General features: G+C 45.3%; 1 protein-coding gene across 1 annotated transcript; it reads right to left on the bottom strand.

Annotated features, from left to right (window-relative positions):
- Nucleotides 1-3882: 3882 nt before the first annotated feature.
- Ppp1r3f (protein phosphatase 1 regulatory subunit 3F) lies at nt 3883-20142 on the bottom strand. Its single transcript, XM_021658499.2, has 4 exons — nt 18620-20142; nt 9523-9575; nt 9117-9196; nt 3883-6164 (listed from the first exon to the last, which is right to left on the bottom strand). Exons 1-4 carry the CDS (start codon nt 19618-19620, stop codon nt 4890-4892), a joined length of 2409 nt encoding a protein of 802 aa, XP_021514174.1. The 5' UTR covers nt 19621-20142; the 3' UTR covers nt 3883-4889.
- Between the last annotated feature and the right edge of the window lie 4486 nt (nt 20143-24628).

Here is a 24628-nt window from a genome sequence, read left to right as displayed (position 1 = left end):
GGATTCTGCCAATGATCAGGTTTTGTATTATTTTCCTAAAAGATACTTGTCCCTTGTTGTTAATTTCTAAGTTGTTTATAAATGGTTTATTAAAATTTTCTTTGTTGTCAGCATATAAAAACATATTTTGTGGTGCTTGTAATGGAACCATGGTCTCATATCTGTTAGGCATTCTACAACTGAACTACAGCCCCAGCCAAAGCAAAAACAAATAAACAACAACAAAACAAAAAAACAAAGAACCCTTTTTTTTTTTCTTTTTGGTTTTTTGAGATGAGGTTTCTCTGTATAGCCTTGGCTATTCCAGAACTCACTCTATAGACCAGGCTGGCCTCAAACTCAGAGATCCCCCAGCCTCTGACTCCCAAGACCTAGGATTCAATGCGTGAGCCACCACACCTGGCCGAAAGAAACAAAAAACAAAACCGAAAAACACAGTTTTAAATATAGATTTTTTTATCCAAAAATTTTTCTACATATCTAATTGTATAACCTACAAAAAAATGACAATTCTGTTCCTTGTTTCCAATGTTTAAATGTTTTCTTCATCACAAATTTTTATTACATCTATGTATGTATGAGGACATGTGTTGCAGCATATGTGTGAACGTCTATCCTTCTACCATATAAAACCCAGAGATTGAACTCAGATCATTAAGCTTGGTTAGCAAGTATCTTTAATTAATGAGCCATCTCACTGGCCCCTAAATGGGTTTTTTTTTCATGTCTTATTTGGTGGGCCTTGAGTACAAATATTAATGGTAGCAGCAGCCTTGTTGCCATCCCAATGTCAAATTCTATGAAACATTTCAGTCTAAGTATGCAGTTCATCGAAAATCTTTCCAGATAAGCTTTCTGCTGAGAAAATGCATTTGACTGTTTTGCTAAGATCTGAAAATTTGTAGTTGTTGAATTTCATCTAAGTCTCTAAATATTGAAACAATTGTAGCTTTTCATTTCTTTTGTTTATAGTGTTTTTCCTGCATGCATGTTTGTGCAGCATGTATATACTTGGTGAAGGCCAGAAGAGAATGTTGGATCTCCCAAAACTGGAGTTACAGATGGTTGTGAGTCACCAGGTGGGTGCTAAGGGTTGAACCCAGGACCTCTGGAAGAACATTAAGTGCTCTTAACTGCTGAGCCATCTCTCCAGTTCCTACACTTTTGCTCCTTTAATATGCTAATAAGGTATCTGTACTGTTTCAAATATTAAATTACATGACCTATCAGAGATAAATCCAACTTGGTCTTCCCCCACCCCAAGTTTTTCGAAATAGTGTTTTGCTATAAAGCCAAGACTGCTCTTTCTGTTATTGTGTTGTTTGTTTTGAGACAGGGTTTCTCTGCGTAGCCTTAGCTGTCCTGGACTCACTTTGTAGACCAGGCTGGCCTCAAACTCACAGAGATCCTCCTGCCTCTGCCTCCCAGAGTGCTAGGATTAATATCATGTACAACCACAGCCTGGCTATCTTAAACCTTTTTAAAAAATATATTGGACTTAGCAATTATTTAAATTAGAATATTTTTGTCTATGTTCATGAATGAGATGGTTTTGTTGGTATTCATTTTTAGTTCATCGGGTTTTAAAAACATCAAGATCCTATCAGCCCCATTAAATGAATTAAGCATGTTCTCCTTTTCTAAATCATGGAATTACTTTTGAAAAGTGGAGTTATTTGTTTTGGGTTTTAAAACAGCAAAGCTATCTGGGCCCAGAGTTTTTATGTAGGAAAACTTCTGTTTCTTCAATGGTTATAAAATAACTCATAATTTTCTGCTCCTTTTGGGGACACATTTCATTAGTTATACGCTGATAGTAATTTGTCTACGTTTTTTTTTTAAACAATTTGACATAAGGAACACTTTAAAACAATCATAAAATTATCAAATAAAAGCCAAGTATGGAATCCTAGTTAGTACCTGAGAGGCTAAGGCAAAAGAATGGAAAGATCAAGGCTGTTGAGCTATATATTATTTATTATTAGCCCCATGATTATCACGGCGGTATTATCTAACCTGCTATCACAATTAATAAGACACAGACACCTGTTAGAGTTTATGATTGCCTTATTTACCTTGGGCTGGGCAGATATTCCTACCTACACTGTCTGAATCACCTCACCATCCATCTCCCAGCCCCCATCCAATGCCATCCTTCTTAACCATCCTATCTTCTCTCCAAAATCTTTTAAATGCTTGCTTTTATTCTTCATCTGGGCCTTTTCATGGCCCCACAAGGTTTCTTCTCCAGATTAACCCATCGTATCACCCTCCTTCTTCCTCTCTTCCTGTCAAAAGCCTGGGATCCTTAGCCACACTTACCCCATTCTGCCCTGCCCAGGTATAGGCTGTTTAATCAACCAATCAGGTATGTCTTAGGCAGGTTTACACAAACAAGGATGGGTGTACCCAGCAGGCAGTAACCAGATCTTTAGGGCCAGTAATTAGCATTAGACCAACTTCCAACAGGTTACATAGCAAAAGCCAATCTCAATACATTAAAAAAAAAAATTACTCCAGGACAGCCAGGGATACACAAAGGAACCCTTCCTCGATAGATAGATAGATAGATAGATAGATAGATAGATAGATAGATAGATAGATAGATAGATAGGCAAACAAATAAATGAAATAGAAACCCATAGATATCTGAGCATTGATATTTGAGAAGTCAAAATACCCATTTGAAGCCAGGCATGGTAATTAATGCTGTAAGCCCAAAACCTAGGTGGAGGTGGGGGAGTGGCTAAAGGAAGAAGAGCATCATTCAAAACTAAGTTAGGCTACAGAGAAATTGTATAAAAAATAATCCTTGCCAGGAATGATGCCACACACCTTTAATCTCTCTGCGAGTCTGAGACCAGCCTGGTCTACAGAGCAAGTTCTAGGACAGCCAAGAGTTGTTGCACAGAAAAGCCCTGTCTCAATAATAATAATCATCCTTGAAAAACATGTGTGTTGAATTTCTTACTGGCTGGCTTTTGCTTCCAATCCACAAGGCTATTATTCTGACCTGTCTTCTCCCCTCCACTCTGGGCTGGACTCTTTCTCCCTTTTGGGAACTCGGGCCAGGTACCATATCCTCCAAGATTTCCAGAGTTCCCAACTAGGCTAAGCACCTGTCCTGGGCTATCCCAGTCCATAATACTTAACACCATTAGCACACAGAGATTTCTTTGTGCTTCTCGCCCCCACTGGACTGTGAGCTCTTCACCCTGTGTCCACAGAGCAGAGAAGAAGCAGTCAGTTGGTCAACATTTGTGAAGGTAAACGGAGATTGTAGCCACAGTTCTCTGTATGTCCTTATATACATGTATGTTCCTTCGTATGTTTCACCCAATGATCAGTTACTGAGCAGATCTACTTGATGGGCACTGTTCTAGAATAGCCAGTGTGCAATGAGGGAAACCAGGAGAGTGTGGCATCCTGGAAACCAAGTGAAGAAAAGGCTGGGAATAGGGATGATCAACTGTCAAATGCTGCCAGGAGGCTATCTACATAAGATGAGATATGGGTTTTAACTGTCGTAACAGCAGCAACATTTTTTAAGTTGTCAGAAAAATATACAGATTGGAACTGTTTCAGAAAGGCATAGGGTACTGGAGGGATAGGAAAAAATGGGGAAAGCTACTACAATATTTCTTTTAAGAAGTTTTGATGTACCAGTAGGCATATCTGCTGACACACATCCACAATCCCACTGCTAAGAGGCTGCATCAGGATGACTGTGAGTTCCCAGCCAGTCTGCGACCCGGCTAAATAAATAGCCACCAAAACAATCACCATTTTTAAAAGGTTTGCTGTAAAGGGAAGTAAATAAATATATTGTGTTTTATTTTTGCTATGCCAAGAGTTTTTATTTGCATGCAATAAATGTATCTAACTTTTTTTTTTTAAGCTTCTGAGTTTCCTGTTTGGAGCAGAAATGCAATGTCTGTGAACAACAAATCTGATACAAATTTTTCACAGTTCATTAATTCCTTTCTGGGGCCTTTCCCCATTTTGGGGCTTGAGGGGTCTCCCTGCTGGTGTCAAAAGCTGCTTTTTTCAGTAACCTCAAAACCTTGTGGCTAATCCATGTCGCCGTATCCACAGCTGACCCCAGCCACCACTGCAGCCACATAACTAACACCAAAACTTCATATGGCCAATATTCTTCCCCTTGGCTCCCAACACAACCACCCATATACACAGACACAGGCTCCCACAGACAAAATATGTACGACCAAAGGACCACATATATTAGGACCACAAGGCAAAGAGAATACAAATCCTCAAGGACACATTGAGGAGGCAGCAGTAGGCATGATCATGGCCATTTCCACTCCCATCATGGACCATGGCCATTCCCTAAAATATGACCACCCTACACACTCAGGCCCAAACAGGAGACCAGCACAGCAAGACACATCATTTCTCAAAGAGCTCTATTGTGGCATATAATAATAGGTACTCTATATAAATTAAATTAAAAATAAAGCTCCAGCAGGTTGCACAGTTTGGCTGTTAATAAATATATCTCTGGGTAATTGTGCCCCAAGACCAGCTCATGACCACTCTCCCTCATCCAGAGAATTATACAAAAATAAATACAGGCTTGGGGTAGGTGGGTGGAGGGGGCATGCCTGATTCCACTCTAAAATGTCTCACATCATCCACCATTGTGTTAAACTCCACAAGTACTACTGCAGGAAGCCTGGTGCTGACAGGAGAGCTCAGAGCTGGGAAGGCCTCTCTCCAGTTGAGCACTCTCAAAACTCAAAGGACTGAAGTTCCTTATTACACAGCTCACAGATCTCATCTCAACTCTTTGGGGATGACAAAGGGACTGTAAATCTTGAGGCCCCAGAGAGGAGGAGACCTGCTGTTGCTGATCCTACAGGTAGCTCCTACGAGAACCAGGCCAGAGAGAGGCACAGCACAAGCACCAAAAGGGACATACCACTGTTCAAAGCCACAGGGACCACAACTAGCCCAGCCAGGACACCCAGAGTTTGGGTCAAGGGGCCTCGGAGCTGAGGAGAAAACCCACACACACATTCTGCAGGGGCTGCTGTCATGGGAGACCTCTTTGGGGACTCAAGATTTGGGCTTCCACCCTCTTCATCCTGGGAGTTCGCAGGAGGGTTGGCTACACTAGAAAGACAGACTTCAGTCCCTGTGGGACCAAGCTGGACAGGACTCTGCTCTGACAAATCTGATACAGAAAGCTGTTGATCAGAAACAGACAGCAAGCTACCTTCCCACTCAGGAGGATCCTCCATCTGGGCTTCTGTCATAGCCTCCCCAGGGGACCTGGTCACCCCAACTATGACCCTATTCATGCGCAAAGAGTTGATGTCCTTGCCCATCCCTTTCTCTGGATCCTCAGCAAACTGACCCTGTGTCCCCAGAACCACAGGGCTGTCACCTTCAGACCCCCCAGCCCATGGAAGCCACACATCTCCCATAGTAGCTACCACAGAGTGGGCCCCAGAGAGGATTTCTGGAGGTGATTCCTTAGGGCTGTCTCCTTCAGGGCTAGAAGGAGTGATGGAGAGCCCCTCTTCATCCTCCCCTTCATCATCAGGGTCTTCAGTGTCCTTGATGAGCTCCACACCACACCCCAGGCGAGCATAGTGCAGTGTGATCTCCTCGGCCAGGGCACTGTTCAGGGCCCTCTCAGGGCCAGGCCACTTCAAGATCAGGTCACGGTCCGTGAGTGTGCCCAGGGAATGGCTAGGGGATGTCCCCCCATCTGCAGAGCCCTCCCCGCCATCCCCTGCTGCCACAGCAGCCCGCAAGCGGCTCAGGTGAGACAGGTAGAGCTGCTCCAACTCCTGGTCAATGGTGTCTTCACCGAGCAACTCGTCCAACCCACTCACAATCTCCAGACCCCCAGCGGGCTCATCTGCCATAGCCCCCACCATGGGGGCCTTTAAGCCCCCTGCACTTTCCCACGTAGCCTCCACCTGTTGCTGAGTGGGTTCCAGGAAGGTGCCAGTGGCCCTATCACTTGCATCGGGCCCAGAGGCCTGGTCCCTGGGGAAGCCACCCAGTCCGCAGGTAGATGGGGGAATCCGGATGGCTGGTGCCTGGAGAACCTCTGTAAAAGCCACAGGTGGATTGCTTCTGGAGATGTCACCTTCTTCTTGAGGGTTTCTGTTCACTGTAACTTCAGAAACCTGTTCCCATTGTGTAGATGGGAAGATAAAGCAGAAGAGGAGAGGGAACAAGAAGAGACAGTAAGAACAAACACAGTCCCTGGAGTTTTTCAGGCAAAAATATGTTAAAGAACCCCATGTAATTCTCTAACCGCCTGTATATGCAAAGAGCAAAACTCCAACAAGTACAAAGTGACTTCTTTTTGCAGGTGATAACACAAAGTGATTCACTGGGCATCAGTGGGTAACTGTCAGTAACAAATGTTAAAATACTTCTTTCTGGACTGGCTGGCTGGGTCACAGCGTGACAGCATTTGCTGCCAAACTTGATGACCTGAGTTGGAAAGGTAAGAACCAATTCCTACAAGCTGCACTCTGACCTACACACACACAAATAAATGTAATAAAAATGTTAATATTTACTTCCTAATTGTCTGTGAAAACAATGCTCAGTTTAGTAGCAACAGTCAGATTGAGCCCCTATCTGAATCTCTAGACATGAGATTCCACTGCAAGGCTTTTAAATGACTTATTTATTGAATAAATATGCTCACTGGTGTTTGGCCTGCCTGCATGTCTGTGTGAGAGTGCCAAATCACTTGGAGCTGGATTACAGACAGTTGTGAGTTGTCATGTGGGTGCTGGGACTTGAACCTAGGTCTTTTAGAACAGTCAGTGCTCTTAACCACTGAGCCATCTCTCCAGCCCCAAATCAAGGTTTCTTAATGAGACAGCATTCTCCAGGTGTGGAGCAGGAAAAGTACAAGACCATAATAATATTGTCATAGCAAGATGTGAGGACAGACTCACAGCATAATTCAGAGTGTTTAACAGGTAAAAGGATACAATAAGAAAAAAAAAAACTCCTGGCTTCAATGTAAGCATCAAAATAAACAAATGCAATAGATTTAAAGTCAACATATACCTTTAGATTCCAAACATATTTGACAAATAAAAAGGAGATTAAGTATGTACACCATGTATCTTTAGAGAAAAAGTTCAGCCAATAAAAGAAGTAGAATGATACAATTTAATAGAACTTAATGGAATTCATTCTATAAGTCAATTTTATAACAATAGAAATTTAACAAATATATTTAGCAAAATTAATGGTTTAGTAAATTTGACTTAATTAAATACTAAAGTGAATAAGGTTAATTAATTAATGAAAATAGAGTAAGAGGGCCAGTGAGATAGCTCAATAGGTAAGGGCACTTGCCACCAAGCCTGACAGCCTGAGTTTGATTCCTAGAACCAACATGATAGTGTTGGCCTCACTATACATACACACACACACACACACACACACACACACACACAAGCACACACCTGTGCAGATACACACACACAGTCAATCAATCAATCAATGTAATTTACTTTTTTTTAAATAGAGTAAGAAATGTGTTTCTACCTGAATATCATCAGCCAAATTCAGACTCTGTAAACGTCTACCTGACAAACAGGGTTTAGTAAACAAACTGCAATGAAGAAACTGGGGACATTAAAAGTAAAGATGAAATACACTGTATCAGCCTGGCAGTGGTGCTGTCCTGGAATCCCAGCACTTGGAAGGCAGAGGCAGGTGGATCTCCGTGAGTTTAAGGCCAGCCTGGTCTACAGAGCTAGTTCCAGGACAGCCAGGGCTACACAGAGAAACCAAAGACAAAAAAAAGGAGAAAGAAGGAAAGAAAAAGAAATAATACAATGAATCACCTTCTTTGGGTCCTGGGAACACTCATAAGAAAATTGCATCGTTAGCCCAATCACTGATGGTATGAAGGAATGCTGCTAATTTTTGGAGATGTGATTATGGTATGATCTTTAGGGGTTTTGTTTTGTTTTATGATTATTTTTATGAGAAACAAACTATAGCATTCATGAATTGGATAGTTTATGGATGTTTTTCCTAAAATTATTCCGTAGGAAATGAGAAGGGAAAGGGCTACACTATAAAGGAGGAATTGACACATGCCAGTACGCATTGAGGCTAGATGATATGGGTTCATCATACTGGTCTCTTTACTTTTATATACACATTTACTTTTAATTTTTTAGAAACAAAAGACACACACATTTTAAATGTCTCCTCCTCCTCTGCCAACAGCATCATGGTTCACCAGCTTCCTCTTCACTGGTGCCCCCATTTCCACCCTCTTCCAACAGGTCACATTCTTCCTCTGCTCGTGCCCCTCCCTCCCTTGACTCTTCCTCACTAAGAATAAAAATGCCTAAATCCTCACCTTAGCTCCCATGGCCCCACTGAATCTGTTCTCTGCCACATCTCTGATATCACTCCTCATTCCCACTCTCCACTTTCTTCCCTCTACTTCGCCCTCGCTCCTCCTTTCCCACTTTGCCCCTCACTCTCCCTCTCTCCATTTTGCCCCTCACTCCCCACCCTCCCCATTTTACCCTTCACTCTGTCCCATCACACAAGCCTTGTTTCTAACATACATTAGTTCAGGCCCCACCTTAGGATCTTGGCACTTGCCTGGAACGTTCTTCTCCAATGGTTCATTCTCTCACCTTCAAATTTCTCTCAAGCCTCACTTCTCAGGCCCCTCTCTGCATTCCCCCCCCCCACACACACACACCAATCTCTCACTTTCCCTCTCTCCCTCCATTTTACCTAGGCATTCATCTTCATTTAAAATCTCTCATATTTAAACTATCATTTCATTATGTGTCTCCCCTAACATTTATATCCCATATATATGTCATTAGTGTTGGATTTCCTGTGCTTATAACACAGAACAAGCATTCTCTAAATGTTTGCTAATTAACAATTAAACCAAAGTGAACAATTTGGTTCATCCTTCCCTAACCTCCATCAAATTCTGCATTCCATGATATTGCCCCCACCTCCACCCCTACTTCTAGGATAGCCAAGAGCTCCACCAGTAGAGCTGGTTGTGATCACACTGTGAGCTTCCTATCTAGCTGTTCACACCAAGCTTACAAGGGCCTGCTCACCTTAAGTGTCATCTGGGGCCATGGACGGAGAGGGGTAGGGGCCACTAGGGGACCCAATGACTCTTGAACATCAGGATGTTCTGCCAGAGAGAAGAGAAGGGCAATGTTGAAGCAAGACAGGTATACAAGGAGCCTAATTCTGCTGAGACTAATGTCTGAGACTAACTGGAAGTTTGCATTGGAAGCTTTCTGTGACAATCTAAGGAAGTGGTGACCTTTTCCTTTTTATAGAAACAAGGAAGAAAGAAATTATTAAAAAACAAAACAAAACAGGCCACTAGAAAGGTTAGGGGACATAGCAGAACATTTGCCTAGCGCACATGGGCCTAGGTTCCAGCCCCAGAACCAGGAAAAACAATTGAGGTATTAAAAAGGCTAGAATTCTCAAAGCTGGCCAGATGCTTACCCACTAGGGTATTATCATCCATGTTCTTCATCTTCAGCTCTTCATCAAGAGGCCTGTTGGTCAGATGAGATAGTATGTAAATCTGACACCCTAAGAGTTTGGTTCTGCCACCCATGGGCACCTTCTGGACCTCTGTGGCAACCCATCTTCACCTAACAGCTGCTATTTCCTCATGATCATAAAAGTCCTACACACCCCAGAAGAAGTTTTACAAAACTTGGAAAACCATAAGGATGCAGGAAACAAAACAATCACATATAAGCCAGAGGCAACCACTGTTACTATTTGGAAAATTTCATTCCAGACATTCCCTGAGACCATTTAGATTCTGCAAACATACTTTCACAGCTGGCTTTGTCCATTAAACAGTGAGAAACATCATTACAGACTTTTGCAAACATTGAAAAGCAGCTGATTTGTGCTCCTATCTATGTAGCCATCCCCTTCCTACTGAGTAGCCAGCTTGCTTCATTTTGTGGATACAAACCAAGTACCAACAGGCAGTTTAGTAATCACCTATTTAGAAGTTGTTTCTGACTGGTACAGAAGCCATCTTAGGGAAGGGCAGACAGAAAAGACTGAGGGACACAGGAGGCAGCAGGGGGGAGGAGAGAAGGTAACTGGAAAATGGGAAGGGAATCAGAAAGGCCTGCTGCCCTCTACTTTATCCCTCCTTGGTCCCCATACCAGCCTGCCAGGACCCACCACCTCCTTGTAGGCAACATAGAGAGCATAGGGGAGTCAAGAGTAAAAAGGATCAGAGCCAGATATCTGGCCTGCAACAGAACAGTAGCTAAATCAATGGGAAAATCTATTGGTCTAATTGTTCTTCTGCCAGCCAAGTTAGATCCCTGGGTAGCAGAAGCCAAGTATTTGAACCGGATCCTACAAGGAGTGGGATTAATCACGGAGCAATAGCTGTTCTTATTCTTAACCTGTATCAAATATTCACAAATAAGGCAAATGGAGGAAGCAACAATTACAGGATTCAGAGACCTGAGGGAAATCGAAACAATCACAACTTTTTCTTCCTAAGACGGGACAGAATACCGTTGACACTTATTTAAAAAAAAAAAAAAAACTTGAAAATTTCAAAATATACCTAATCAGAATTACCTTCACAGAAACAGAATGTCACTAGCAGGCCTGTGCATAGTACTGTGCTGTCAGCCAAGGGTGTACCCGTCTCCCATGTACTGATTTAATCCTCATGGGGACTCTGAGGGAGGTACTTCTAAATTCTTTGAATCGGGGCAGTTCTGCTGTCCCCATCTTATGGACAATGAAGCAGAAGCTAAGGAAGTGGCTCAAGGTTGTACAAGCAGGATTAGAACCCAGATTCTTAACCAACAAGCTGATGCTGTTTGGATAAGAAACTATGTGATTGCACCCAACCCAAGCTCCAGCTCTACCTAGAAATAGAGGGAGGAACCAATAACAGACATTTACATTCTCTCCCTCCCTTTCATGCTTTTTTTTACCTGCCCTTACTCACATATTCACTATTTCTACAATTCCATAGTATGCGTGACTAGACTACCACCAGACTACAGAATGGCTACAGAAACCTTTCATCAGAACTTTCAAGAAGCTTTGACAACATAGAAGGACCTAGAGTTTGGAGTCTTTGGGAGGGACACTCAAGTCTTCCTCTGTAGTCTACGGCTCATATATCCCACCAGAGGTATTTCAGTCTCAACATGATAGAGCCTGGGTCGGTGACTCTGGGAGCCCAGTCAACAACTTCCACACAACACAGATGAGAAAAGAGTATTTGTGAGAAACCATTGTAATACTGAAACAATCTCTTCAGTGGGTCTAAAATCCAGACCTTTGAACCTACAATTCCACATGACTTTTACCTGACTGAGAGAACTTCCTTTGTTTTGTTTGTTTGTTTAAATCATCTTATTAAAGCTGGGCTGTGGTGGCCCACACCTTTAATCCCAGCACCTGGGAGGCAGAGGCAGGTGGATCTCTGTGATATTTTGGCCAGCCTGTTCTACAGAGAGAATTCCAGAACAGTCACAGCTACACAGAGAGACTCCGTCTCGAAAAACAAAAATCAAAACAAAAAACAAATTATCTTATTGGGATCTTCTAGTGTAAAAATCTTCAAGAACACCCTCAACTGGACAAAATGCCAGCCTTTGCTCCCAGGGACAGACCTACACAAGACTTCCCTGGAATCTGGCTCAATCCTGACATGCATGACAACCAAGCTTCTTTTAGGACATAGACATGAGTGAAGACAGAACTCAAGAAGCAGCTACTAGCACAAAAGGAGACTTCTAATCAGAAGAATAAAGAGAAGTAAGTTCCACATAAGTTCTTCCGCCACCACACCTCTTCCACAGCTGAAGCCATCCAAATACCAGCCCAACTCAAGATCCACAAAGTCAGCAGAAGCAAATTGTTTGCCCAGCCTCAGAGAGTTGGAAAGAAAAACAGGAGGCAAGGGTGATTGCTGCTTATCTCCTCCACTGTGGACCTTTTTGTTATTACATCAAAGTCATTTGAAAACCTTACATGTACCCTTCAAAGCAACAACCTTCCCTTCTTCCAAACGTAGAAACTAAGACTGTCTCTACACTCACTAACTACACTCCACGCTGTTACCATCCAAAAGCAGCCCCACTTTGAAGACAGTGTCTCAAACAGTAGGCAGGTTAGGGGCGTGTGTGTGTGTGTGTGTGTGTGTGTGTGTGTGTGTGTACCCAGTGCATGCCTGTGTATGTGCATACATGTGTACATACGTGTCTGTGTGTAACCTTTGAACTCTTTCACAGTAAAAAAAAAAATGGAAGCAGCTGTGACTGCAATCAAAATGAGGAAAGTAAGAGAGTGAGTTACAAGCATGCACTGACTCACTGATCAGTAACAACAGTTCTTAGAAAAATGGAGAGGAAGATTAAGAACAAAACTGTACATACAGTGTGCCTGTTAATTTTCAAGAACAAAACCTGCTCTTTTGGCACCAGTCCTACAAATGCCATGTGGTACCTCTCAAGGGCAGTGAACAATGGGCCAGGACACACACTGCTGGGGGTGTTTTGGCATTCCTTATTTGAGTACTAGTGATATTGAGTCAAGCCCATCTCAGCTAAAATGGACCACTCTAGTGAGTGTGAAAATTCTTCCTGCCATTAAGAAACTAAACCCCTGCTTGACTTCAGATAGTATCTGGAGACCAGGGATGAGATTTTAGAAAGTAATGGCAATGGCCCCAGCCAGGCCAGAACAGAAAGATGAGTTACCAGGGATAAAGAATAAGTACACAAATGAGGGCTAGCAAGCCCCAAAGAGAAATGCAAAGTAGATTCATTCACATCACTGTCACTGTCATCATCTGGGTTCTATGTGAGCATCCCCAGCACCCCAAGTTTCAAAGAACTTTGCTTGTCTAATGTGGGTCATGTGCTGCACCCCAAAGGGAAACACAGCAGAGCCCACCTCCCGTGGAGACAGCTTAATAATGCTGTCTGGGGTAGATGGATTCAGAATGTGCCTCCAAGGTACTTAGAATTCTGGCCATCCTAAGCCATGTGCTTTGTGGGGGTGAGGGAGGTAGAGGAGGCTGTGGAATCCACCAAGTTATGCAGGGCTGTCTTGCCTTCTCCAAGTGTCAGCCTCAACTCTAGGATGTGTGCAATATGGAGCAGCTTACCACATCTCGGGCTTCTTTTTATCTGACACTTCACTTCTATGGCCACATCCCAGGGTGAGAAAACCATTTTACCTCATAACCCAGCACATTCACACAAGTAAATACAGACATCAGACACATCCACACTGAGAACCGAAACAGTCGCTCTTCAAAATACTTACCTCCACCGCATGTCATAATGTAATGTGCTATTTCCTACACCACTTTTCAATGTTTGTTGAAAGCTAGCAAGATGATTTTGCATCTCAATAAATGGCCAGAAAATGCAATGTAGCTGCTTTACCACATACCAGCTGTGTGACCTGGGGCAAATTACCTAACGTTTTGTGCCCCGGATCTATGCTAGCAGATGCTGGTAATGCTTCAGTGAGTTGTTGAATGGACATGAAAAGCACCAATAAAGTGCTTAAAATGCACTCTTTCAGAAAGAAACTGAGGCTTTCTAAAACTGAGGCTCTGAATAAGAAAAACAACTTGTCCAGCCGTGGCCGGCTGGTAGGACCTATCAGGCAGCCTGGTGCTGCAGTTCTGAACTGGAGCACTGGCAGGACTACACAGGCTCAGATCCCCGCTCTGCCACTTACATGTGCAGCCTCCAGCCCACAGCTGTAACCACGATGCCCTACTGGTTTTCTGTAGAACAAAGGGACATCACTTTCACATGAAACCCTTTCTTCAGACAACCTAGATGATCCCTAACCCACCCTGTTTCAAATTCAAACTGTTCTCATTTCCATGCGGCTGCCAACTCAGCTACCCATCCAGTTACAGGTATACTTAAAACCCACTGAGGCTTTGCTGTGTCAGGGATAGTGACAGGAGACACACTGGTGAGCAAACCCAACTATGAAATATATAGTTTTATGTGGAGACATTTGAAAAAATACTCAAACTCATTATTTCAACAATTATTTATTGAGCACCTACTAAGTGCCATGCACCATGGCAGGCCCATGAGAATACAGTAGTCACCAATGCAGAGCATGTCCCTACCCCTCACGGAGCTTACAGTCTAGCATTGCAGTCACCCAATAATCCCCTAATAAAGGTCTCACTACAGACTGAAGTCAGTGCCTTTAGAAAAGAAAGGAACATGCTAGAACATGAGGCCCTGGCACAGAATAAAACCAGCCAGGGTTTAAGGATGCTTAGAAAACAAGTGAGGGCTGTGAGTCGTCAGGGAATAAGACGTTGTTTGTGAGCACTGAGTGGGAGATAGTTAAGCCTGAGAAATCTAAAGATTCACTCAAGCGGAGACTCCAGTTTGGTAATTAGGATGAAAGAACAAAGAAAAAGAGAAGGGCCAGCGATGTGGAGGAACATTCATAGGGTGTGGTCCCAAGGCCAGGGACAGAGGCAACCTAAGAAGGGGTAGTCAGCCATTTCAAGAAGAAAGCCACAAACCCTCTCAGTTTGGCCAAAGCCAGAGACTAATAAGCATGTGGGATGAAAAAATGGACAAAGCAAGTGCTGGTGGCTCTCCAGGTGAAGGGGACAAGGGTAATCACCACATACTGACCAGAAACAAAGGGCAAGGCAGCTTGGTGATTAAGGCAGAGACTCTGGCCTGAGGCTAGGTCAACAGAGACGATCAGGTGAGAGGGACAAGAAAAAAAAAAAAAGGCTGACGAGATAGAAATGGGCTCTCATGATCTCAGATTCCGGAGCAAATGGCAGAACATGAAGCTCTGGAGCAAAAAAAAAAAAACAGGGACTAGCTTAAGATGGGAACAAGGGACCCCTCCTCACCTACAATGTGAGGGGTGTCAGTATTCAGACTTGAGAGCTCTAAGCGTAGGGAGTTCTGGTCTTACAGTTTCTATTATGTTTGAGGAAGCAAAAGGTAAAGAGCACTTGAAAGGGTCCCATGAAAGAGCCAAGGACACACAGGACTATGGGACAGGATGGAATGTGGTCCTGAATCAGGGGCTCAAGTGCTGGGCTGTTTGGCATTCTACAACTTGGCTTGCCTGCACTGATCAGTGCTATGAATAAAACTGGGTACTTAAAGAGGTTAGTCTATACAAACTTCCCTAAGGAAACTCTCTTAGAACAGAGGGGTCTACATGAGGAGAATATGAGGAGTGCAGGACCCACCTTCTTGGTGAAGTAAACAGTATGAGCAACGACCCCAAAGCAAAAGGAGCAACAGAAGGGATATGGCAACAAGAGCTCAGGAACAGAAACCAATGCAAAGCAAGACAGATGCTAACAGCAGCCAAACTGGCAACAGTGAGGATGTTTAAGGGCCGGACAGATGTTTGTTGATCTTTATTTTTAAGAACAGGATACTTCCTCAGAGTGTAAAGCCAAGACAGACCAGAAGGGTTCCTTCCCATATCAGTCCAAGCACTGAGGACTCAAAGCCCCTTTTTTAACTCACCCAGAAAAGAGGGATTCAAAACAATCTAGCTCACAGACACCACTGTTGAAAATAAGAGAAACTACGCAAAAATACTCTGCAAAGTGCCTAGCAAAGCTCAGCCACGTGTCACTTGGTAAAGCCTCACATATGCCTTGCCACCTGGCTCTACCACAGCCCTTTGGGTATCTTAGAACCAGTCTGTATCTTCTCTGCTTGGTCCTAACACTGTGCTCAGCACATAACAGGCCCTACCAAAAGTGGTGCTGATGGATGATCTTTAAACCTAATGGATATGGAAAACCTGGTCCAGCAACCCAGGAAGAGCAGCCATTTAAGCCTCTGGATATACCCTCATGGCTACCAAACCTCTCTCCTGACCCAACCTGACAATACCCAGCTGCACAATGGGCCTGCAGCCAACATTTCTGAAGCCCTCCATAGCAGGCCTCCCACCCACCGATAAGGAAAGGGTATCCCCTGAGGTCCAACACCATTTCCCCACAGAGCTAGATCACAAGGGGTAGCTGTTCTTCAACAGCACTTCAAATCAGCAGTAGCACAGAGGCCTTAGAACAATAATAAGTTGAAATGTACTTGCTAGGAAAGCCACCAATCTACAAAGAAAACCTTATCGCTGATCTTGCAGTACACACCAGCCTCCCCTTTGCAAAAGCTAAGATCAAAAGATAAAGAAGCTATCAAAAAGCCATCTGCCCACTTAAAATAACATCTCAAGTCACGTTGGGAACCACAAACATGGGGCCAGCTACCAAAAAAAATTGTCTAAATGAACTACTTCAATTTCTCCTTAAAACCACCCATGTATTTTAAAAGAAAAACACCCTCTCCACCCACCTTAGCCTGGCAAGGTTTTGATTTGTCTGTTCTCTTCCTTTCACACTCTTGAAAATGACCAAACTTCAGTGCCCAAACTATCATATATTATAGACAGGGCGCCCACAACTGCCAACTGGGATGAGAAGTGAGGATTGAAATGAAGGCAATTCTGAGGGCACTCAGTTTCTTCATTTCGGTGATGGTTATACAAGTACATACACATGTGGAAATCTTCTGGGCCATGCACTCAAGATCAGTACACTCCATTCTGGTATATCTCAATAAAACATAAAGCACACGTGACAGGTACAAGGGAAAAAGGGGGGAATAAGAATGCCAACAGTGAATCCAGAATTTGCTTTTAAACTAGCATCCCTAACATTTCCTCCCTGACATTCACTAGCTAAGTGACTCTGAGCGTGCTGGGGGAGCTCTCTGAGCTCCCCATTTCCCCGTTAACTAGGAATCAATATAGCACCTACAACAAACAGCATGTTCAGCTGGCCTCAAGAGAATGTACCTACAACTCTTACCAGAGATCAGTAAATGCTGAGCACCACAGCTACAGGTATGCCTCAGTTACCTTGCCTACAGCTGCTGCATCCAGTTCAATCACTAATGCTAATACCATTCCTCTCTGACAAAGGAGGAAACTGAGACAAGACCACACAATGCTGTTTGGGAGCCGAATCCATGGACCGTACGTGAACATCTAAACATTAATGCTAGTTAACACCGCTACGGCTCAACCCTGACTGCTTTTATTCATCCTGTGCAGTTGGTGCCTTAATTACCTATTTTACAGATGAGAACATAGTTATTTACAGAACAGTGCAATTAAGAATTGGATAAGGTCTCAGTGCTAGAAAGTGGCAGGCCTAGGGTTTGAACCCAGGTAATCTGATAGCAAAATCTTAACTCTTCAAGATCTGTCAGCTAGGAACTAAATCTTTCAGAACAATTCACAGCCTACGCCCTTACCACAAGCAGATCGCACAACACCCTGTTCCATCATGCACCTTCCACGGGCCAAAAGAGCAACCTCCCATTCCCCTTTCCAGTCCTCATAGGAGGAGGAAAATGTAAGCATTCCATACAGAATCTAACTGACCCCAGGCATCACCTAGATGACCACAAAAGAATGAGGCCTAGCCGTTGCCCTTGAAAAATGTATAGCCCTGGTAAAGAAGACCTAGAAAAAGCAATTTATCAGTCTCCTGGACATAAATGGTTCTTCCTCCCAGCCCCTGAAGTTTATAAGTAGGAGAGAGGGAGAGAGAGAGAGAGAGAGAGAGAGAGAGAGAAAGAGAGAAAGAGAAAGAGAGAGAGAGAGAGAGAGAGAGAGAGAGAGAGTTGAGCTTCAAGTCCACTTCTCATCTGCTACTGCCGAAGCTAATACTTCCATATGAGAATACAGGGAGCTTCAGACTACCAGAGGAGCAGTAAGAAAGTGTGCATACACTTGAAGGCCAGAAATGGTTGAAACTAGAAAGCCAAGTACCACCGCTTCCTCAACCAGTTTATCTACCTCTGTAGCTTTGACTTCCTGCTAGGTCAGATAGGAATGAGATTCCACTCCCCACAATGGGAGACCCTTAGCCCACGCCATCACACCACGCGATCTCTCCGCTACAGCACACTGGCTGTCATTCACACCAAATTCATTAACCACCTCAGCTCCTCCAAACTTGCTGTTCCCGATACCTACATCTTCCTGCCATGTATGTACCCCACTGCTCCATCCCACTCGGGACTCACTTTAAATACCACCTCCTCGAGCAAAGTCCTACCTGTCCAATTTTCTACCAACTCGCTCTTCCATAACTTCTAGCACCGTCTGGGACTCTTCACCAGAGCTCACCCTCAACACGTTTACAGCAGCCACTCCCTCCAGAGCCTTATTTTTCCTCTCAGCACTAACCTTAGCCCTATTTATCTTATCTGCTTGTTTACTTTTTCATACTGTTTTCCACAGGAGCCTTGCAAGATGGCTGAGGACAAGGAAGGTGTCTGTCTTGTTCAGGGCTTTATAGTAGAACTCGATACATGGATGATACCCCAGTATTTAAAGCAGTGCCTAGCACATGTTTAGCCTCCACTACTCTCTGACCGAATGCACCCTCCTGCCAGTCCTAGAGAGCAGGCCTGGGGGGCTCCTGGGATGGGATGCTTGTTCTCCATTCTACCTCCAGCCCTGCGTTGGCGGAGGTGGCGCTGGCAGACATTACCTGCGCCTCACCGGCTTCATGCAGCTCTTCAGCTGCCTGGCCTCAGCCTCCACAGGACCCTGGCACTCAGGCTGTGGCTCCAGCTGCTGCAGCTGCTGCTGCTGAGGCAGCCCTTCGACATCAGTGGGTGTGGGAGCGGGTGCAATCCGGAGCAGGACAGTATAGTTGCGGCCATGGTTGTTGGCCCAGAAAGTGCCCTCAGGGGTCTCATAGCGCACCACGAAGTCAAGGCGCGCCCCATCGCCCGCGCCCTCAGCAAAGGGCAGCTGGAAGGCAAAGCGGTCAGTGCTGCCACCGTCGTCGGGTGAGGAGGCAGACATCTGGCCAGGGCCCAGGCCTAGACCCAGATCCAGGAGGGAATCTCCTGCTCCTGTTCCTCCCACTCCTGCCCCAGGCAGGCTGCGTGGTACATAACGCGCCGGGTGATCACAGAAGGTAGCCCAGCCGTCGAGTGAGGCCCGCACGTGCACCGCCTTCTCGAAGGAGCGGTTCAGCACGCGCACCAACCCACGAACCACCGGTGGGCGCCCCCCAGGCACCCACACCCCGGAACCCCCGGGAACCGCTCCTGGAGGCGGCAGTAACGCCTCCAGCTCCACCATCACACGCCCCAACCGCTCCAGACGGCCTGGCGCGGGTGGCAACGAAAATGTGGGCACCAAGTAAAAACCCCCGCCAGCGGGAACGGGGCACAACGGCGAGGGATCAGGACAAGCCTCCTCTTCCTCCTCCCCTTCATCCCCATCCTCGCCATCGTCGTCCTCATCAGCCCCGCCACCGCCGCCATCTTGCCCGGTCGCTGCCGCCATCTTGCCCGCCCCGGGCCCGCCCCATGGCCGGTAGCGGCGTAGCTGCGCCAGAGGCAGCCCCAGGGCCTCGTCAGCAAACAGCACCCTCCGCGGGGCCACCGCCGCCTCGACCAAGGCGCGGGGCTCTCCCGCAGCCGGCGACGGGGGCGCGGGATGCCGCAGCGGTGGCTCCACAGGGGCCGTGCGCGCCATATCGGCGGCGGCGGCGGCACCGACGGCACCGGCGGTGGGACCGGCGGGGCCCAAGGCCTGAAAAGGCGGGCAGCCAATGGGAAAGCCAGAGCACGGGGGTGGGGCTCCAGTGGAGCGTGGGCGGTGAAATGAAGACAGGTACAGCCAACAGCCAATGGACAGCCACGCGGGAGTGACGTACAGTGACTGACGAGCAGGGGAAGCAAGCAGCCAATGAGGATGCCCGAGCGTGGGCGGTGTGGGAGGCGGGATGATCACGGAATCAATGGAAAGGCCCGAGTGGAGTTAAAGCCAGGACCCAAGATATACCTAGCAGAAGCATGGCAATTAGTGGGGAATTCTGGGCGCGAGCAGCATGGTGGGCAGCGGGAAGATGAAATGGCTACAGGCGATGGGGGCAGCTGGCAGCGAACCCGGAGGTCCAAAACCTGGGAGATCCGCAGGTTGCGTAGGCTGTGAGACGTAAAAGATAAAAAGAATGGCCAATGGAGAACTGCACGAGAATGACGTAGAGGCAGGATGACGATAATGGTTGCTAAGAGCCAATAAGGAATCTTGTGAGCGTGCGCTATGGCTTTAAGGGGCGGTAACCATGTGAATGTAGCCAATACAGAGACTGTAGGGAGGCTGGAAGGCAGTGTGTGAGCAGATACGAAGGTGGGACTGTAGGGGGATGAGCCCTTGGGCAAGTGAGGAGAGAAGGTGGAAGCGAGAAAGAGACAGGGAGTCAGGGTGAAGGCTGTGAGATCTCAAAGGACAGTACCAGTATGGGATTAACCAATGTTGAAGCTGGCGAGTGTAGCTGGACAGAGACTTTAGAGGCAAGATGGGAAATCAGAGCCAAGGGTGGAGGTGGTGTGAAGGAACGCGTGAGTAGCCAATAAGTAGGTTAAAATGGAAGAAAGCACATAGGTTGAGCCTGAGCTGTTGAGTGATTGAGTACAGAATCAGAATTCAGGCAACCAGATTTACCTTCTCCCTAACTTTCCATGACTCCCCATGGCCTCACGAATTCCCAGAGCCCCTAAAAGCCTAAACTGTACCATAGTGTGAGACCAAAGCATACCATCTCTCCCATCAGTTACTGGGTGTGTCCAGTCTGCCCCCCCACCACCACACATACACTCTAGCCTTTTCGTGAACAGTGGAGCTAGCCCAGAAGGCTTGAAGGGATTAGCTTTTTCTAACTTAAACTCAGCACACAGTATGTCACCACGAGTTGATTAAACATGCTGATAGACACTGGCTAATGTAACTTCAAATCAGAGTCCTTCCCTTCTTGCTCATTTTGACACTTTGCAGCCCACAGTAGCTTCTTCCCCCCCTCTTTCTTTCCTCATCTCTGTTGAGACTGTCTCCTCTGCCCAGAGTGCTACTTCATCCGTTTCTCTCATCTAGCGAATTCTTTTCATTCTCCCTTTGAGATCTCACCTCCTATGAGAATAGAATAGATTCTGCCAACATGTTCATTCACACATTCCCCACACCCCTCTTACTAACTTACTTATTAGGACTTACTAAATGTCTACCATATACCAGGCTCAGGGAATGCTTTTCTGTAACCCTCATAACACCCATAACAAGAAGGCCATCTCTTGGCCTCTGCAGTTTCTTTGCTTCTCCAGTCTGTGTCCACGGTCATGAAAGGAATATGTCCAGCTCCAAGTAGGAGAAGAAAAATGACATAATGAAGGTTTAAACAAGGTAGAACTTTTTTTTATTTCTCATCTGAAAGTTCAAGGTGGCAAGTAATCCCAGGGCTCCATCCTATCTGCCCATTTCAGGTATCAGCTGTGCCCTGGTCTTGCCTTGGAGTCTCATTCTTTAGCAAATCCTGTAGGTTATCTCTCCAAAGCATCTCCCAAGCAGGATATGGTGATGTATGCATGTAATCCAGTACTCAGGAGGCTGAGGCAGGAGGATTACTGAATGCAAAGCCTACACTACAAGTGTGACCTTGTGTAAAAAGTAAAGATGGTTAGGTGCAGCTCAGTGGTAAAATCACTTCCTAGCAAGCGTATAAGCCTGTCTCTAGCACCAAATTTTTTAAATCCCAAGTCCATCTTTTCAGTACCATTCTACCAACAGGACCAGCGCCAATACCAGTCACTTGGACTACTGCAGTGCCTCTTCCTGGTTGGTCTCCATCCCATGCTCCTCCTCTCTATTCCACACTCACCCATCTAAGAAATCCTTAAGTCCTGACAATAATCTCTCTTCTCTGCTCCCAACATTCCCATGGTTTACTCTCCACTTAGAGGAAAAGCCAAACCATCACCATGTCATAAAAGGCATAAGCTAACTAGTCCCTCTCTGACCTTACCTCCTGCTCCTCTTCCTTTCACTCACTTCACTCCAACCACACCAGATTCCTTGTTGGCCCTGTGACTCACCTCAGGGCATTTACCCTGACCCTTCCCACCCAGGTCTACAGATCTCTCCATGGCTCTCTTTCTTACCTATGCAAGGTCTTTGTCAAAGATCCCTTTTCCTGGGGACTTTACCCCTGACCTGTTAAATCCTAGCCATTCATCTTCAACTCCCACCCCTCCCAACCTCTTGCCTAGGATCCTACATAACTGGATATAGTTACAGTGGAGAGGAGGTACTGTACTCTTGACAACCTTACCCCACAGCCTTTATTCTGCAAAGTCCATGGCTTTACGCATCAGTAACCTTACCCTCCCACATTTGAGGCCCCACTCAAGTAGCCTCCTGAGAATCTTTGTGTCACTTATCCTCATTCACTTTCCCTGCCATCTCTCTGACTAGTCTTTTTCACAGAGTGGTAGTAACAGGGAGATGGTCACAAAGATATAAAGGAGGACGCAGACCATACCATGGACCCTGAGAAAACAAGTACCTATTCCAGAAAGAGCCAGGTGCCAGAGCAGGGAACTAGAACTGTCTCAGCCACATAGAAGATATGGGGACTATTTGGGCTAGAGTCTACAGGAAGCAGGGAGCATTAACTATGGGGAATACATAGAGTCAGCTGCCCAGGACTCCCTGTTAGGTATGCTCTTCACCCCTCTCCTATCACCTCACACATACACACACACATCTGTTAAGCTCCTAGGATCCCTGGAAACCTCCAAAGTAAGAGGACCTCATTACACCTCCATGCCTCCCTCCCACTCAACTCAGTACCTCCCTGGTCTTCCAGCCACCACACAGGCCATATTTGGTCTTAGCTGCGTCCCACCAACTTAGAAGGCCAACCAGTGAAAAGTTTTGTTTTGAGCTAATGCTAGGTTGGGTTGAGGGTTTTTTATTTTTATTTTTTTATTGTTGTTGGCTGATATTTTTAGGTCTTTTTTTTTTTTCACTTTTTTCCCTTTCTTGTCTTTATAAATCCAGGCCATCAGTTCCACTGTTGTTGTTGTTGTTTTCTTTTTTTTTTTTCCCAAAAAGGTGAATTAAGTTGAGGAAAGTCACTCTGTTTTGTGTATAATGGGTGGTGGAGAGACTTAAGAAAATAGGGAGAAGGAAAAGTGACAAATGATGGAACGGGCAAAGGGTGGGTATTGGCCACTAGGTTGGTATCATGTGTAGAAAAAAACTTATTGCTATTTTCTCTTCCTCAGGCCTGAAGCCAATCTTGCAAAAAGGTTGCCTTGCGCTGCAGTTAGATACCTGCAACTCTTAGCTCTGTGTGGTGCCAGGACCCCAAAGGCTAGAAGCCTTGCCTGCACCTAGTCATGGGAAATATGTCTATTGTTGGTGGGAGCAGGTATGTACCAAATCGAGGAAATGCAGCTACCAAATCTTGAATAAAACCTTAAACACCACAGACATCAAGCTTCAGAAGAGTCTCCAAATCCCAGAACTTCCCTGGCATTGAATCCTAGAAATTAAAACCCGACCCTGTTATCAGGAAAAACTGTGCATTTAAGAAGCCAGTACTAAGGACCCCTATTTTCCATCCTTGTGATCTTAAGCAAGCAGCACCACCATTTTCCCCATCGGTATCATAGCAATAGAGTAATGATGAGATGGACCTCAAAGTATGAGGATTGAACACAATAGTTTGCAAGAAGTGTTCAGCGCTGTGTCTGGAATGCAGAAAATTCTAGATAAACGTTGGCTACCAAAATTATGGCAGTTATTTAGATTCCTAAACCTTTGCAAACTGAAGCTTTTCTTTTCTTTTGTTGATTGTGGTTTCTGAAACAGAATTTGGCTATATAGCCCTAGGCAGCCTTAAACTCTTGCTCCTTCTGCCCAGGGTGCTGCGATTACTGGTGTGTGCTACAATAATGGATGAAACTGGGGCTTCTCAGAGTACAATGTTGCAAAATCTGGCAGGCAGTTCAAATCATCAGGCTATGGTTATAGTGTTCCTGACAGGAGGGGACCCTGGACTGCTTTGTGTATGTATATATATATATATATATGTATATATATATATATATATTTTTTTTTTTTTTAATAACAGAGACGTGTGCATGTTGAGCAAGGCCTCCGCCACTGAGCTGCATGTCTAGCCTTTCCTCCGCTAACCCTTCCTTGTGATGTTGGCTGTATTAATATGGGGCTGTTAGGGCTCTTCCCAGGTGGGTGGCTGCTAGGTCAGAGTGCTCATGCATAGACATGATATGGAGATACCTTCCTCCTCACTCAGACTCTGCAGATTCTGAGACTCTTTGATTCTGTGAATTTGTGGTGGGAGTACACCCCACTTTTTTCTCCATGAATCACCTTACATGCCTCTTGCTTTCTATGGGAAGAAAGACTACAGGCGTGTCCCAATTTCCCAACCCTTGGCAACATGAATGGTGGTGATCACATTAATTCTACCTGAGGAAAAACTGAGGCCTGAAGCAGGATGAAACTACTGGAAACCAAGTACTATTCCAGCTCTTTCTTTGCTGTTTCCCATCAACATGTCGGACTTCAGAACCCTTCTTCTGTTCAACCCAGTGATCCTCAAATATCTCATGCACAGAACAGTATGTCTACCTGCCTTGGGATGCCTTTGTGATTTGAGTTATTTTTCCCTTATTTT

This window comes from Meriones unguiculatus, chromosome X (assembly GCF_030254825.1).
Source record: "Meriones unguiculatus strain TT.TT164.6M chromosome X, Bangor_MerUng_6.1, whole genome shotgun sequence".
NCBI classification, from domain to species: Eukaryota; Metazoa; Chordata; class Mammalia; order Rodentia; family Muridae; genus Meriones; species Meriones unguiculatus.
This window is presented reverse-complemented; position numbering and strand designations above follow the sequence as displayed.